Below are 15,463 nucleotides of genomic sequence, written 5' to 3'. Positions count from 1 at the left end.
CTCTCTTTCTGTCTGTCTCTCTCACACACACACACACAGACACACACACACACACACACACACACACACACACACACTCTTCTATGTAGCTATCAACCTAATTTCCCAAGAGCCACATCTAAGACATTTAACTGGAAACTAAAATTTAGCTTAGAGAACAGTATCAGTTGTTCTTATACCACTCTGTTCCCAAATCCCCGATCCATTTCAGAACTACTAGTAAAATCATCAGCTATAGTGTCATGGACTTTTTGGAATCCTTAAGCCTCAAATCCAATGGCTCAATATGGTGGAGCTGGAAGGGAGTGTGGGGTAGAGGCCAGATGAGGGGTAAAGCAGGAAAGGCTTGTGAGAGGTGGGATTGGGTAATATAGATTACTTTTTCTTCCTTTGGGTTTTCCAACCCTCCCTCCACACCGAGGAACCTCATCCCACAAAAGCACGAATGAGAGATGCCTGAGGTATTGATGACTTTATTATTCTGCAGGTATATGTCCAGGGGCCCAGCCCCTGGGCCCAGTAACTCAGCTACTCTTTGTGGTCTTCTTTGTGGCTTTCTTTGTGGGCTGCCACGCCCATCTTTATCACAAGTATGAGGAATTCCTGGAAGTTAATTGCACCATCGGTGTTGATGTCCAACTCTTTGAACCAGGCATCTGCACCCTTTTTCTGTCAAGATTGAGGAGAAGAAGCCAGAGTTTAAAGATCTCAGAGACAACCAAGGCGTGGCCATCTACAAAGGGCAGCAGGGAGGACCGCTGGCCCAGGGCAGCCCCAGGACCAGGCAGAGAGCCCCCACCACACCCAGCCCCTCCTCACCCTGATATACAGAGGACACTCGGTCTCTAGCAATTTCTTCAGGTCATCCTTGTAAATAGCATGGTAATTCCCCTTTATCAGGGAGTACTTGTGGTAGACGTCGATGATAGAGTTCAAGGCTTTCTCCAGATCGGTCAACATGATGCCCACGGACTTGCCTCACCTGAAAAACAGAACTCTCTTGGGAATCCCATGGCAGGGAGTTTGCATCTGCCCAGGGCAGTAATCAGAAGGTTCATGCCCCAAGCGATGGCCTTGTCCTGGCCTGCACTCTCCAAATAACCAAACCAGCAGATGGTTATGGCTCTGGTGGGAAGAAGGGGATGATAGGGATACAGGTGTGGGAAGCGGAAGGGTCCATTCACACAGAGGCATATGCACACACACGGGACCTGTCGACTTTCCTTACCACCCCACCCACTGCCCAAGAAAGGTCCAGCCTAGGAGACAGTGTGCCCTTACCCACTGGAAGGTGCTGGAGGATGCACTCCTTCCTTATCCCTGCTTCGCTCCCCACCTCCAGGAGTATCTTTGCTCCAGACCTCCCTGAGCTTTCTCTCTCCTCTCTCAGGAAGGCCGCTCCTCTTTCCTGACCCTCCCCAAGGGAAGCCCAAAGTGTGGGGCCAACCCAGACAGTCCCACTTACCAGGTCTTCTGAAAGACAGCAGACAACAGACATGCAGAGCTGAGAGGCAGCTCCCTTTTATAGCGGTTAGGCTTGGCCAGCTGCCCACAGCTTCAGGCCATCAGAGACAGCTGCTCCCTGCCAGAGTTGCTACAGTCTCTGGTTTCTCAACCAGGTGAATGTGGCAATCACTGTGCAGAATGAAAATTTTGGGTGGGGAGGTAGGAGAAGTGGAAAGAGGAAGGCATTTGCTAGGCAATAGTGCCCAGAAGGAAAAAGCAGGAAGTGGGGCTCTTTTTCTGGGCTACTGACATCCACTTGCTTGATCCACCAGATTCCCACTCCCATTCCCTCTCCACTATTGGGACTGCTAATCCCCTTCTTTGTTGGTCAGGATGTACATCCCTGAAATTGAATTGAAGTTGAATGCATCATTTTGAGTGCATGCACTCAATGAGAACATTCCTTCATGGCTTCCATCAGAGTTTCCAAGGGTCCAAAGACGGCAAAAGGGTTGAGAACACTTGTCCTGGCTGATGGCTTTTAGTAATGAAAACTATTGTTCTCATTACTAAAAACTAAAACTATTGTTGTTGTTCTTTTTGGTGGGTGGGTGCTTTGTGAGGAAATGTGTTGTTGCCAAGGGCTATATCCATTCCTACCCTACTACCTACACTCCTCCACAGCTCTCCTGTTCTGTGAAGCTGGGGATGGACCATGCCATGGGAGGTGGAGGCTGCTTGGGGTCCCTCTGCACTGCACAAGGGCCTGAACCTTTGCATAAACACAGCAGGGAGCCTCTCACCCTCTCTCGGTTAATTATTGTGTCTGGGACCCCAGGATCACAGGCTGAAGAGAGGAAGCTAACTCTGAGGTAGTGGAGGGGAGGGGTTCTTTGGAGAAGCTAGACATGCTTCATGCCTAAGAGGAGAAGAGGAGGTGGTCAATTCCCCAGGATTTCAGGAGAAACAAATCCTCTCCCCACCACTAACAAAATGCCACTAAGATTAACTGGCTTCCAACCCTGAAGACTGTGGTGTGTTTCTGTTGTTACAAAGAAAATATTTGTAAAACAAATATCTGATAATGGATTAATACCCAGATTATAAAAGAATCCCTATAACTCAACAACAAAAGACAAACAAACCAATCAAAAAATGGGGAAAAGACTCAAAATTAAGATATACAAATGGCCAATAAGCACATGAAAATTACTAATCATTAGGAAAACATGGAGCAGAACGACAATGAGATACCACCTGACACCCACCAGGATGACTACTACTTCTTTTAAAACCCAGAAAATAACAAGTGTTGGCGAGGGCATAGAGAATTGGAAGCCGAATGCACTGTTGGTGGGAATGTAAAATAGTGCAGCTGCAATGGAAAACTACAAGTTTGTTCCTCAAATAAATAAACACAGAATTACCACATGATCCAGTAATTCTGCTCCTGGTATATATGCAAAAGAATTGAATGCAGGGAGATTCAAACAGGTGCTTATACCTTCATGTTCATAGCAGCATTATTCACAAGAGCCAAAAGGTGAAAGCGACCCAAGTGTCCCTCAACAGATGAATGGATGAAGAAAATGTTTTGTGGGGACGTGTGTTGTTGCCAAGGGCTAAATCCATTCCTACCCTGCTGCCCACACTCCTCCACAGCTCTCCTGTTCTGTGAAGCTGGGGATGCACCATGCCCTGGGAGATGGAGGCTTCTTGAGGTCCCTCTGCACTGCACAAGGGCCTGAGCCATTGTATAAACACACAGGGAGCCTTTCACCCTCCAAAATAAATCCAGCTCTCTCTGGATGTGAGCCACTGGAGACCCAGCACAGAGTCCAGCACACACGATAACAGCAGCCACAATCACTGATCAGAGCAAATCATGGCAAAATACTAGTTAACACTCACTGGGCATTTCCCACGTCCAGGAACTATTCTAAGTGCTCACTTAGATTAGTTGCATTATTTGCATTGATCATTTAATTCTCACACTAACCCAGTGATGTATGTACTATTACAATGCCTATTGTACAGATGAGGAAACTGAGCCCCACAGGGAGACTTAGTAATTCAGCGTATCAAATGATTGAGTGACTCATGATGTGATGTGACAGCATCCACTTCCTATTCCCGCCTGTAATGTCTTTTGTCCCGGTAATGTCCTCCTCACCCTTCCTGATCCAGCTCAGGCATCATCCGCTCCAAGTCCATCCCTGATCTGCCTGCCTTCACGCCATCAATGCAGAGTTAATTCTTCTCTCCTCCACACTACCCAAATCCTTACCCATCACAGCATTTGCCCTGCTATGTTATGATTCATTTGTTTATTTTCTGTCTTTTCTCTGGGACCAGGAGACCATTTAGAAAAGAAATCACATTTCTTTTCACAACCCTAGGGCCTGGCACCTACTAAGTGTTCAATTAATACTTATTGAGGGGATAAATGAATACAAAATTAAGTTTGGCCTTTCCCTTATCCAAGGCGGAAATTCTCTTTATCACACTCAGCCATCTTAAATCATTTCTGGAAGAAGGCAGGGTATCAATTCATCAACCAAATGCAGTCTAACTTCCTTGACAAAAGGTGAATCAAGCTCTTATAGGAAAACAACGCCATATCTGACATGACAAGTTGTCAACCAAGGATCCACCCTTGGTTAATACCTATTATTCACCACGTACTGTCCTATGTGACCTGGCCTAACAGGACCTGCCTCAAAGCACCGCATCATATTTTCAAAGTATTTTGCATCCACTGACTCATTTGATATTCCCAGAAACCTTGTGATGTGGACATTACAAGCATAATTATCCCTATTTGGCAGATGGGGAAACTGAGGCATAGGGCATTACTCCAGGTCCTTTCCCAGGTCCAGTGAGGGAGTCCCGAGTGGTGACCTCCTCCCCACACCATGTACAGGTTGATCGGCAAGATCATGGAATGTCGCCCCCTCCCCAGAAACTGTGCCTCTGGACAGACAGCCTTGGGTGCTTTTGGGGCAGCAGGAGCCAGGCTGAACTGACCTTGCAGCAAAAGGTATCAGGACTTGGGTAAGCATATGGGGGGAAAGGCAGAGGCTGTAAGCAGCCTGGCGGACATGGGGCAACCTAGAGGGAGCAGAACCTGGTCATGTTTACAGGAAAGGGCTCAGTCCCCGGGTGTGTCCCAACAGACCTGACAGGCCCAATCCTGAGGCCAAGGAAATGAGGACAGAGCAGGCAGAGCTGGTGAAGAAACCCCCAGAAGGGGGCAGGAGAGGGGCAGGGAGGGCTCAGGCTGGGCGCCCCTGCTTCGTACTCAATGCCTGTGGAGCCCAGCACCTCTCAGGTGAGACAGACATTTCTCCCCTGGGCCTGGAAGAAGAGTGGCCTAAGTAACTCAGGCAATGGTCTTCATGCCTCTAGACACAGCCAGGGGCCTGCGGGAAGGAGCACAGATCCAGGTCATCAATTCCAGTCCCATGGGCTCCAATTCTGCATTCCTTCCCCAAGCACCTGCTGAGCGTTTATGGGGACACTGAGATCCTGTCTCGGTGGAGAGTACGAAACAAGCACAGTGCAGCAGAAGATGCCCCTCCACAGGAGAGAATGAAAAGGGGAATGGGGTGCAGACATCTCCCAAGGAGGGTCCTGAAAGGCAAACTAAGCTGATGGCAAGTGTGGGAGGGACAGCAGGCCAGGTCTGGAGCAAACGGGGGCAAATTCTGCCCCAGAGCCTGACTGATGAGAAAAAAGGTCTCCAGCTCAGCTCCAGGGACAACCCACCACGTTTGGCGCAAAGGACCAGATGGAGAGGGAACCAGACCGAGTTTCTTAAGTGACCCTGCAGTCCTGTGCACAGGTGGTGCGTCACCTTCCATCACTCTTTCAAAATCCATGATTTCTATCTCAGTAAGCTCAGGACACCGGTTCCCAGACCAACCCTCAGAAGAAAACAACCCATTAAAATGGGCTCTGAAAGTTCCTGAAGGCAGAGGAGACCCTCCCTAAGAGATTCTGCATTAATTTCCTGATGTCCCAGGAGAGAGGAAGAGGAAAAAGAAACAGAGCAAGCGCAGGGGCAGGTCTCAGGTGGGTGGTGTCAGGGACACCGGAGGACTTGGATCAGTGGGTCATGAATAGCCCTCGGTCAGAAGTAAGCCTCACATCCATCATCATGTTGTAGAAAAAAACAGACTCAACCCTTCTCTCCTCCAGGAAGCCTTCCTGGGTTGACTATCACCCAGGTTCTACTCATTGCTGTTCCCTTAACAGGTGTCTGTGGTTCTGCCAGGCTGGATTGTTGGCTCAGCTCCTGTCAGTGTGTGACTCAGCATGGGCAAACCCAGCACACAATTTTCCCTGCAGACTGGCTCCCACCCAGGCACCGAAGTCCCATGCCAATCGCCAGCGCCTGAAACCTCCAGCTCATTCTGGATCCTCCTCTCCCTCAGTCTGTGCCCAGGTCTGGGCTTTGACGTTCTGCCTTTTCTGATGCCTCCTCGCTTCCGTCCCCATGAAGCTGTTTACCTCTTCTTCACAGCCTCCAGCTAGCCTCTGCAGGTCTGCTCTGTCTTCCTCCACCCCAAACCCCCACCACTAGTTTCCTAAAGCAGAGCTGGTCCCAGGGCCCTCACCCCTTCCCCACACTTAACAACTCAGGATCCCTTACCAAAAGGATACCGTCCAAATTCCAATGCTCAGTTTTCAGGGACTTCCAGACTCTGGTCCTAACCCACCCATTCAAGCTGACTTTCTACTCTTTTCTCCATGAACGCTAATTTCTGAGCAAACTTTCTGTTGCTCCCGGACATACTTTATGATTTTCTACTGTTGTTCCCTCTGCTAGAAATGCACCTGCCTCCTTATCCTGGTCTCTTCCCAGGCTCAGCCCCACCCTTGCTCGCCGGTTCTTGAGGCTCTCTTTCAGAGTAGGGATGCTGTCAGAGGGGCATGTTAGTTCACCCCTACCCTCACCCCGTGCTACCACCTGCGTGGTGGGTGAGTGAGTGACCATGGATGAGGCCTCGCTGTCTATCTCCCCAGGAAAGGAGACTCTTCCTTCTCAGGCTGAACACTGCAGGTGGGGACTGTCTCCCCATCAGATGGGGCCCCCTGGAATCAGACGTGGTGTCTCCCCCATCAGATATAAACTCCCTAGAGGAATAAGCTGTGTCTCCCCCTCAGACAGGGTCTCCCTGGAGATATAAGCTGTATCTCCCCCTCAGACAGGGGCTCCCTGGAGGTAGGAGCGTGTCTGCCCCCTCAGACAGGGTCTCCCTGGAGATAGAAGCTGTTTCTTCCACTCAAACAGGAGCTTCCTGGAGGCAAGGGCTATTTCATTCATCTAAAATAGATCTTTCCCAGGTTGGGACTGAAACTTCTTTTTCTGGATTGTAGGTGAAGCCCAGAACCACATACTGACAAATCCTTGGAAATATGTATGAAATTGCTTTATTCTCTCTCACACGGCTCTCCTTTCCACAGACAGGTACAGACATGTGCACACACACAGAGACACACACAGCTGGGTTCTCCTTTCAGTTCCTGATAGCCAGGCCACACCTCCTCCTGGGTCAGGCTCCGGTGGGCAGGAGGCTGCCTGAGCTCCCTCTAGTAGAGGCTATGTCGAGCACAGTGGTGAGCGCACAGCTGCCGGTGGTACTGCAGGTGGTAGTCCTTCACCAGCTTTCCCAAGATGTAGAGGAACTCATCGAAGCAGATCTGGTTGTCCTTGTTCTTGTCTGCAGCCTGGAACAGTTCTGTGATATAGTACGGCTCCTTCCGGCCCTGAGAAGCGGGCAGAGTGTCAACCACCCACCCAGGCCTGCAGCCCACCTGCCAGGCTCCCCACAGCCCACTGGGAGGGGATGGGGTAACTGTGGCCTGGCCTTGCCTGCAAGGGCTTACAGGAAATGACTCCTCACTCCAATAGTCAGTGACTAGGACTCTGAATGCTGCAAAATCAGGCTCAAGAGACAGGGGCATGGTGGGTGCCCCCATAACCAAGCCTGGAGCCAGCTGCATGTGTGCAGACAAAGGAGGTAAACTGGGCACCACTGATGGTTAACTGTGTTCAGTGCCCAGGCAGCCCTGGCATCCCAGACGATTTTGCATCCACCGGCAGCAGCTGTTTATGCCTCTCTTCACAGCTGGGCTGGAGGCTCCTCTGGAGGGACACCCCAGCCAGGGCTTCCTCAAGGCAGGGCGGTGCCTTCCTCCTCCACACTGGGAGCTCCCCAGGAGCAGAGTCGACCTGGCCCTCAAGTCTGCATCCCCAGCGCTGCTGCAAGGCTAGTGCCCAGGGGGTCAGAGGTTTGCATGCCTGTGCATTTGCCTGCTTCGGGAGCAATTCCCAGGCAGAGGCACAGCATGCGAACCTCTGACCCCCGGGCACCGGGCCCACATAGAGCGCAGAACGAGGGAAAGGACAAAGCCAGGAGCCCTGGAGCTGTCCAGGTTGTTCCGAGGCAGGTGGCCCAGATATGTCCCTGAGGGCTGAGAAATGGGGATCGTAGAGGAGAGGAAAGACGCATTTGAGCTGGAAGGAACAGCATGAAGAAAGTCACAAGCCAGAGCACAGCACAGGGACAGAGCGGGAAGACACGAGGTGGACATTGGGAGCACTGGGCAGGGCAGATGAGGCAGCTTTCAGCAAGATTTGGCTGGTGGACATGAGGAGCCAGTGTGAAGCCCTAGAAACCATTTGGGGGAAGCAGCTGTGGGCAGGTTTGCAGCCTCTGTCTCCTCAGGGCCCACCCCCACCACCTGTTCCTGTGATCTTAACTGTTCCACAAAGCTGGTCACCCAGAGAGAAGCTGGAGGCTTCCCGCCTGGGACAGGCTCTCCCAGCTTCCCTAACCTCGGCCCACATTCCCCAGGGCTGCCCTGTGTCCAGGGTCTGTCCCCAAGGGCCCTGTACCCTGGTGGGGCTTTGAGTCCCATGAGTGCAGGGTCCGGGCCGTCCTGGTACAGTTTGCCCTAGAAAGGACAAGGTTTCCTGGAAACAGGACCACCCACAATCACTTCCCCCTCGCTCCGTCCCTCTCTACAGCCCGCAGAGTAACACTCCAGTAAGCAGAGGCAAGGCTGGGGAGACGGGAAGTGACCAAAGAAGAGCGTTTTCCTGGATGGAGTGGCCTTGAGTCAGGATGGACCAGAAGTCCTCTGGAGATGACAGTCCAGACACCCCGGGGCATGGCTAGACAGGAGCACCCCCACAGACACCCTTGCAGGCCTTGCAGGTCCCAAGGAGCCCAGTAATCATGGGTCTGGGTCTGATGACAAAGAAGATGGGTAGGGCCTGAGGGCTGTCTAAGCCTGGATTTGGGAACTGGGCCTGTCCAGATCTGAGAGATTCTGGGGACAGGAGGTGGAAGGGGAAGTAATATTTCCTAACCCCACCCCACCCTACTCCTACTCTGGTTAGGGGGGCCACTGCAGCTCCTGCTATGCCTCCCCCATGCATGGGAGCAGGAGGCCCAGGCTTGTGCAGCCCAGGAGAATGGGCTAAATTCAAAGGGCTTGGAAGGTGGCATGGGGTGAGGGGCAGAGGCACTGCCTCGATGAGCCTGTGGGCAGAGGGGAGGTGGAGGGCCTGTACTCAGGAAGTAGATGGGCAGAGGCATAAACAGGTTTGGAGTTAGGACTGAGTTCCAGGAAATCAGCTAAGTTTGGGCTGGAGGGAGGCCAGGCAGGGAGTTCTGGGAGAGGGAAGGACAAGAAACACAGCTGTGCTGGGGCCACTCCACTGTGGCCACAGATCCCGCCGTCCCGTGAATTAAAGATTCTCAGGGCCAGGCACGGTTGCTCACACCTGTAATCCCAGCACTTTGGGAGGCTAAGGCGGGTGGATTGCTTGAGGCCAGGAGTTCAAGACCAGCCTGGCCAACATGGTGAAACCCCATCTCTACTAAAAATACAAAAAATTAGCCAGGCGTGATAGTGGCCGCCTATAATCCCAGCTACTCAGGAGGCTGAGGCACAAGAATCACTTGAACCTGGGAAGCGGAGGTTGCAGTGAGCAGAGATTGCACCACTGCACTCCAGCCTGGGCGACAGAGTCAGGTTCCATCTCCAGAAAAAAAAAAAAAAAAAAAAGATTCTCATGAGAGACAGCGCCCTCTGTAATAACCTCAGCATTTGCTTTCAACACTCACTTGCCACCCCAGAATCCACCCTGTATTGGTGCCCGGGCCCCACTTCAACCCCCACCCTGATCCCAGACCCTGCGTACCAAGCTGTCCATGAAGCGGGGCACGTTGTCCACGAGCAGGGCCTGCAACTCCTGCAGGGACAGGGTCTCCACATCGCCTTGCCGGGCTGCATACTGGTGGAAGCAGTGGATGATTTGGAAGAGGGATTCCTCCACTGGGGTGTCTGTCATGACTGCTGGGCCCTGGCCCCGGGCAGGGGGCAGACGTGGAGGTGCAGGGGTGCAGCAGCCGGGGACAGTGGGTGGAGAATCTGGGAGGAGAGAGCAGCACCTTGTCCCAGCCAGTCCACAGCAGATGGTGCTTCCTCCAAGAGCCTTCTCCCTCTTGTACCTGCCCACATTCCCACACCCAGTCTCAGGCCACCAGGACCCCTGCACTCATCCGACCCCGTGCAAACGTGACTCAAAGTCGCTGCCCTGCAAGATGCTTCCCTGAAAATTCTCAAGACAGGACTCTGTTTGCTGGGACTGAGGGGTTCCTGGACACAGGAGCTGCATCCTCCTCCCTCCAACCTACCCCAATTTAGCAGATGCCTCAAGTCAAGAATGGGGAGAAACTAAAGACTCTGAAGCAAGTCAGTGTTTGTGTTGTTTTCCAATAGAAACACTTTTAAACCCTTGAAAAGGCAGAATCCGCACTACCATAAGCTGTCTTGTGCGACAAACAATATTAGAATAACCACACTATGTGGAAAACTGGGCCCTGCTCCTGAGCGATTGTTTTCTTTCCCAGTTGAATGTACAGGCAGCAAGTGGATCCCACCTGTCTTCCTGCTGCCACCACACTGTGCCACCCTCTCCAAAGGGAGTCCCCATGCCATCAGCACCATCCCTTCAGCCCTTACATCCCACGGCCCCCCCGGAGCCTCTGTGCCGCTCCTCTCTGGTGCCCTGATGCCTGTGACCTTCCACTCCCCACTTCCTGTGGAGATGAGACCCCAGTTTTCGGGCGACAAGATCTCCCTGTCAAGTCAGCGGTGCTCCCTGGACTCTGCAGATAGGAATCAGGACAACTGCTGCTTCCACCGCTCGTGGAACCAGCCTGGCACCAGGTGAACACTTTATACAAATTATCCCATATCCCACGTAACCCTCACGCGGACCATAGGAAGCAGGCATCATTACTCCCATTTTCCTAAGGGAAAAATGAAACCCAGAAAGGATGAGCAATTTCCCCAAGATCACACAACCAATCTACCTGGAGCTTTGCTCAAACCCATGTCTTTGGGAACAAGGTCCTACACCCCGCTTGGGCCACAGTTGTACTGTTAGGATGTCCATCCACACTGTACATGTTCTCTAAAACAAGTAAGCTGTACCCACCTCTGCTTTTTAGAACCTGCACAGACCCAACACAGACCCTCACCCCACAATTCTCTTGGAAGAGGCACTGACCTGTCACTGTTGAGGTGAGGATCCAAAACCACAGATCCAACCTGTAGTTGATCCCAGAGATTCCCCAGCGCTCAGGCAGGAGGCAGCTGTGTGAGCCGGGAACCCACCACCAAGCCCCACATCCCACCCATCCTCAGCGCCTCCAATTATGGCAGCCAGTGTTGTGATGCTTCACAGGTCCTTCAGCAGCAGGACTGAGCCTTAATTGCATTCCTCAGGTGACATCACAACACTTAACTTGCTAAGATTAACTCAACCAGTTTCAGGAGCCCACATCCCTGGGAGCAGGATCTGAAGCATCTAAGAATCACAAAAGGTCCCATTATCGTCTCCCTGCCTCAGAGCTTGTCCTCCCACCTCCAGGGCTTGGGTGGGGTCAGACACACACTTAACTACATCTCCCTGGGGTGTCCTCCCTCAATTAGCGAACCCCCAAACTCCACCATCATGAAGCACATTCATTCCTTCATTCATTCAAAAAACATTCTTGAGTGCCTACAGTGTGCCAGGCCTTCTGCTAGGCAATATGCATCAGACACAGGGCCAGCTCACAGGGTGGGGACGTGTGAGGGGACAGTCACACACTGTCACTAGGCACGTGGAAGCCAACTGAGTGACACAGACAGGTGCTCCAGGCACCCAGAAAGGAACACCTTCCGCCTGGGGAGTTGAGGGGGACTTCCTTAGGGAGGTCATATTTCAGCTGCGACTGGAAGAGACATTTGAGTTGCACGGAGGAAAGGAGGACCAGGCACTCCAGACAGAGGACACGGCACAGGCAAAGGCCTGGGGTTGCAAAAGAGATAGTGTGGCGATTCCTCAAGGATCTAGAACTAGAAATACCATTTGACCCAGCCATCCCATTACTGGGTATATACCCAAAGGATTATAAATCATGCTGCTATAAAGACACATGCACACGTATGTTTATTGCAGCACTATTCACAATAGCAAAGACTTGGAACCAACCCAAATGTCCATCAATGATAGACTGGATTAAACAAATGTGGCACATATACACCATGGAATACTATGCAGCCATAAAAAAGGATGAGTTCATGTCCTTTGTAGGGACACGGATGCAGCTGGAAGCCATCATTCTCAGCAAACTATTGCAAGAACAGAAAACCAGACACCACATGTTCTCACTCATAGGTGGGAACTGAACAATGAGAACACTTGGACACAGGAAGGGGAACATCACACACTGGGGGCTGTCAAGGGGTGAGGGGAGCGGGGAGGAGTAGCATTAGGAGATAAACCTAATGTAAATGACGAGTTAATGGGTGCAGCACACCAACATGGCACATGTATACATATGTAACAAACCTGCACATTGTGCACATGTACCCTAGAACTTAAAGTATAAATAAAAATAAAATAAAATAAAAAAGAGTGCGGCCTGCTCAGGGGATGGAGTCCACAGGGTGCACCATAAGAAGTTAGAAGAAACAAGGCTGGAGAGGCAGGAGGGAGACAAGACCGGAAGACTCTGTGCCAAGCTATAGCTGGGACTTTATCCTATCCAGCTCATAGTCTGTCAGTGGAGGCAGACATCTAGTCAAAACTCCGAGGTACTGTACTTAGAAAAGCACCACAGACTTGGTGCCAAACATGCACCCCCACCTCACAACCCCCACCACCCACGGCCAGGGCAAGACTGTGATACACAAACAAGAGAGGAAGCTAATAGAGGATTTTTTAAATCAGTTGAGTGATGGATGGGAGGTGAAAGAGAAGTGGTAGAACCAGATTTGTTCATTAGTAAATCACCAACTGCAATGTGGAAGTCACCCTACTCTTAGGGGGCCAGACCTTCAGGCTCGACATCCTTACAGATGCTACCTGGGCCCTTGTGTGAGTGATGGGTGGGGTCCCCTCTGCCAACTCACCCCAACACAAGACTTCTCCCAGCTGGCCCCTTCTACTTGGCCCCATTTCACCCCACACAGCTCTCTTGGGAGGGCCCGCACAGGCTGATGACTGAGTCTTCCAGAAGGGGGCGCCAAAGGACAGGTCATCAAACCAGAGACTCCATCTATGCATCCCTGAAGGTTGGAGAGAAAATCATAGGTAGATACTGAAGCCAACAGCTTTTCCAGTTTGCTGAGTGAGCCTTTATCTACTCAACATAGTGATTTCCCCAGCAAACAAGTGCTTCATCAATACACTTAGTTTCTAAACTAAAAACATGACTTGAATTTCTCAGCATTGCCAAGCTAAAGCCACAAAAGATTGCACTGAATTTTTTGATTCAGCCAGCATTACCCTGGCAATTTATCCCGAAACAGTTAATTAAGCAGATGTTAAAAACAATAATCAGAAAAATGTCCACCATGGCAATGTCTATAACCAAGAAACAAAAATAAAAACAAAACCTTAAAACTATCTAATTAACAAATTTGGTATACCCATGTGGTTCACCATTGGACAATTGCTGGATAATAGCTTGTTGTTCAGCAGAAACTTCATTTCTGACCTATGGCTGGGGATGGGGGGCAGACTGCACTCCTTTTCTCCCTACCCTCTGTTCACTCTGGGAAAAAACAACCCCTTACACCATGCCAATACCCAGTGATGATCCCTTGCACAGCTGCGCTGTAACTGCACTTTTTGCTTGATGTTATGCTGTGAACATCTCACATGCTTAATCAATGCTAGCCTGATTTTTAGCGAGTATATTGCGATCATCTGTTTGCATTTATCAGAATTTGTCTTATGAATCCATTATTGTTAGACATTAAATTACTTTTATTTATACATTTTAATGTCAACTCTTCCTTAATGTTTATCAGAATTTTGCCACGTGTTAGGTGCTAGGTGCCCCTGTGCTAGGTGCTGTGGAGAAAGGGGGTGGAAATGAATTGAATAACTCATAGTCTGTAGGTGGAGACAGACACCTAGCCAAAACTTCAGGGTACTGTACTTAGAAAAAAGCCATAAACATGGTGCCAAACATGCATCTCCCATGTCATAACCCAACCACCCATGGCCAGGGCAAGATTGTGATCTTGACAGACACAATCTTCATGTCTTTCCAGTGCGCAGACCAGTCGCTGAAAGCAATGTCCTGTGACATCCAGAAGCCAGTACAGCAAAGGAGTAGCGCTTTCTGGTGAAATTGAGAAAGGAGGTTATCTGAAACTGGTCCTGAAGCACCCCCACCCCCGCTCCTGCTGCAACCAGGGTTTTAGACACCTCAAAGATTGGAAATACTTCAAGAAGGATAATATTCAATTTCTGACTAAGACAGCGGTGAGGTGGTGGTGGAAAGGATCAAGTAATTACCTTAAAAAGTAAAGAAATGTCGTATGGTACTTGACGATGAAGCGGGTTATACTGATGGCATATTGAGGGATTTTTGCCAGTTCTCACCAGCATATACCTATTTGCTTCTCTCCAGACCTGTATTATCTTTAGGATTGGAGCAACTTGATATCCCAGTCAACAGCCTCAAGAGTATCTGAAATGTGTGTTAGATGGGCTGTGCTTGAAGGGGGAGCTGCTAGATGCATTAGAACCCTCACAGAGAATGTGATAAAGAGAAAGAAAGGGTGCGTTATTGCCGTGTAGAGAATAAGAGTAAGATTCTAGCATAGGGAGTCCCTAGGCTGCTTCTGTAGGACCAGGAGGTTGCTGGAGAGTGAGAAGATGATTAACAGTATTAAGTTCTTCTTCTTTGCTGAGCACTGCCCCATTACATCCACCCATTCATCTTGTCTTCTTAACAATTGCTGAAGAAGCCCAAAGAATGACAATTACAGGAGCATGATAGGGACACAGCTAGTAATGCAGAGGCACGTTTCAAACCCAGGCCCATGGGCCCCACATACCCGTTCTCATCCACTACATTACCTTGTCCCCGAATAACAGGGAATCCAACGTTGGGGAGAGCAGGAGAAGGGCCCCATGGTTAGAGGAAAGAGCTGGAACAGAGGTGCTCAGGTGGGAGCCAGCCTGGGCTGATGGACGGGCAGAAAGAAGGGCTGGAGTGGTGTAAATGGAGCCCAGAGAGACAGGAGATGAGGTCTGAGGGGCAGGCAGAGGACAAGCCAATGAGGACTTTGCAAAATTTGGACTTTAAGCAGGATAGGAAGCCACTAAAAGATTTTTAGTAAGGGATATGCCATGTTCATAGTAGCTTTATATGCTATTGTAAAGCTGGCATTTTCCCAAATGTAACATAGATTCAGTGCAATCCCAATCCCAAAGCTCTTACTGAAATTATAGAAATTGACAAGTTAACTCTAAAAAGTATATAGCCAGGCCAAGAGTAGCCAAGAGAATCATGAAAAAGAAAAGACATGGGAGGATCCACAGTACTAGACATTAAGATTTATCATAATAACTCCGGTAACTAAGATACTGCCCGGCAGGTTCAAGGACAAACAGATCAACAGAACTAAATAGAGGCCTGGGAAAAAG

At 50.3% G+C, this 15,463-nt stretch overlaps 2 protein-coding genes across 3 annotated transcripts; both read right to left on the bottom strand.

The window, feature by feature from the left end:
• Positions 1–457: 457 nt before the first annotated feature.
• On the bottom strand, positions 458–1,498 carry S100A8 (S100 calcium binding protein A8). 2 transcript variants are annotated; one of them, XM_015457063.2, is made up of 3 exons: positions 1,282–1,498; positions 820–982; positions 458–669 (listed from the first exon to the last, which is right to left on the bottom strand). In XM_015457063.2, exons 2-3 carry the CDS (start codon positions 958–960, stop codon positions 529–531), a joined length of 282 nt encoding a protein of 93 aa, XP_015312549.1. In that variant the 5' UTR covers positions 961–982; positions 1,282–1,498; the 3' UTR covers positions 458–528. The 2 variants fall into 2 exon arrangements, with proteins under 2 accessions (XP_015312549.1, XP_005541844.1); XM_005541787.3 differs by having other exon boundaries at positions 1,466–1,498.
• A 4,957-nt stretch (positions 1,499–6,455) lies between these two features.
• On the bottom strand, positions 6,456–9,943 carry LOC102120158 (protein S100-A15A). The gene is made up of 2 exons (XM_005541783.4): positions 9,665–9,943; positions 6,456–7,218 (listed from the first exon to the last, which is right to left on the bottom strand). Exons 1-2 carry the CDS (start codon positions 9,812–9,814, stop codon positions 7,042–7,044), a joined length of 327 nt encoding a protein of 108 aa, XP_005541840.2. The 5' UTR covers positions 9,815–9,943; the 3' UTR covers positions 6,456–7,041.
• Between the last annotated feature and the right edge of the window lie 5,520 nt (positions 9,944–15,463).

This window comes from Macaca fascicularis, chromosome 1, assembly GCF_037993035.2.
Source record: "Macaca fascicularis isolate 582-1 chromosome 1, T2T-MFA8v1.1".
NCBI lineage: Eukaryota > Metazoa > Chordata > Mammalia > Primates > Cercopithecidae > Macaca > Macaca fascicularis.
Note: the sequence above shows the minus strand (reverse complement) of the source record. Positions and strands in the feature narration are given on the sequence as shown.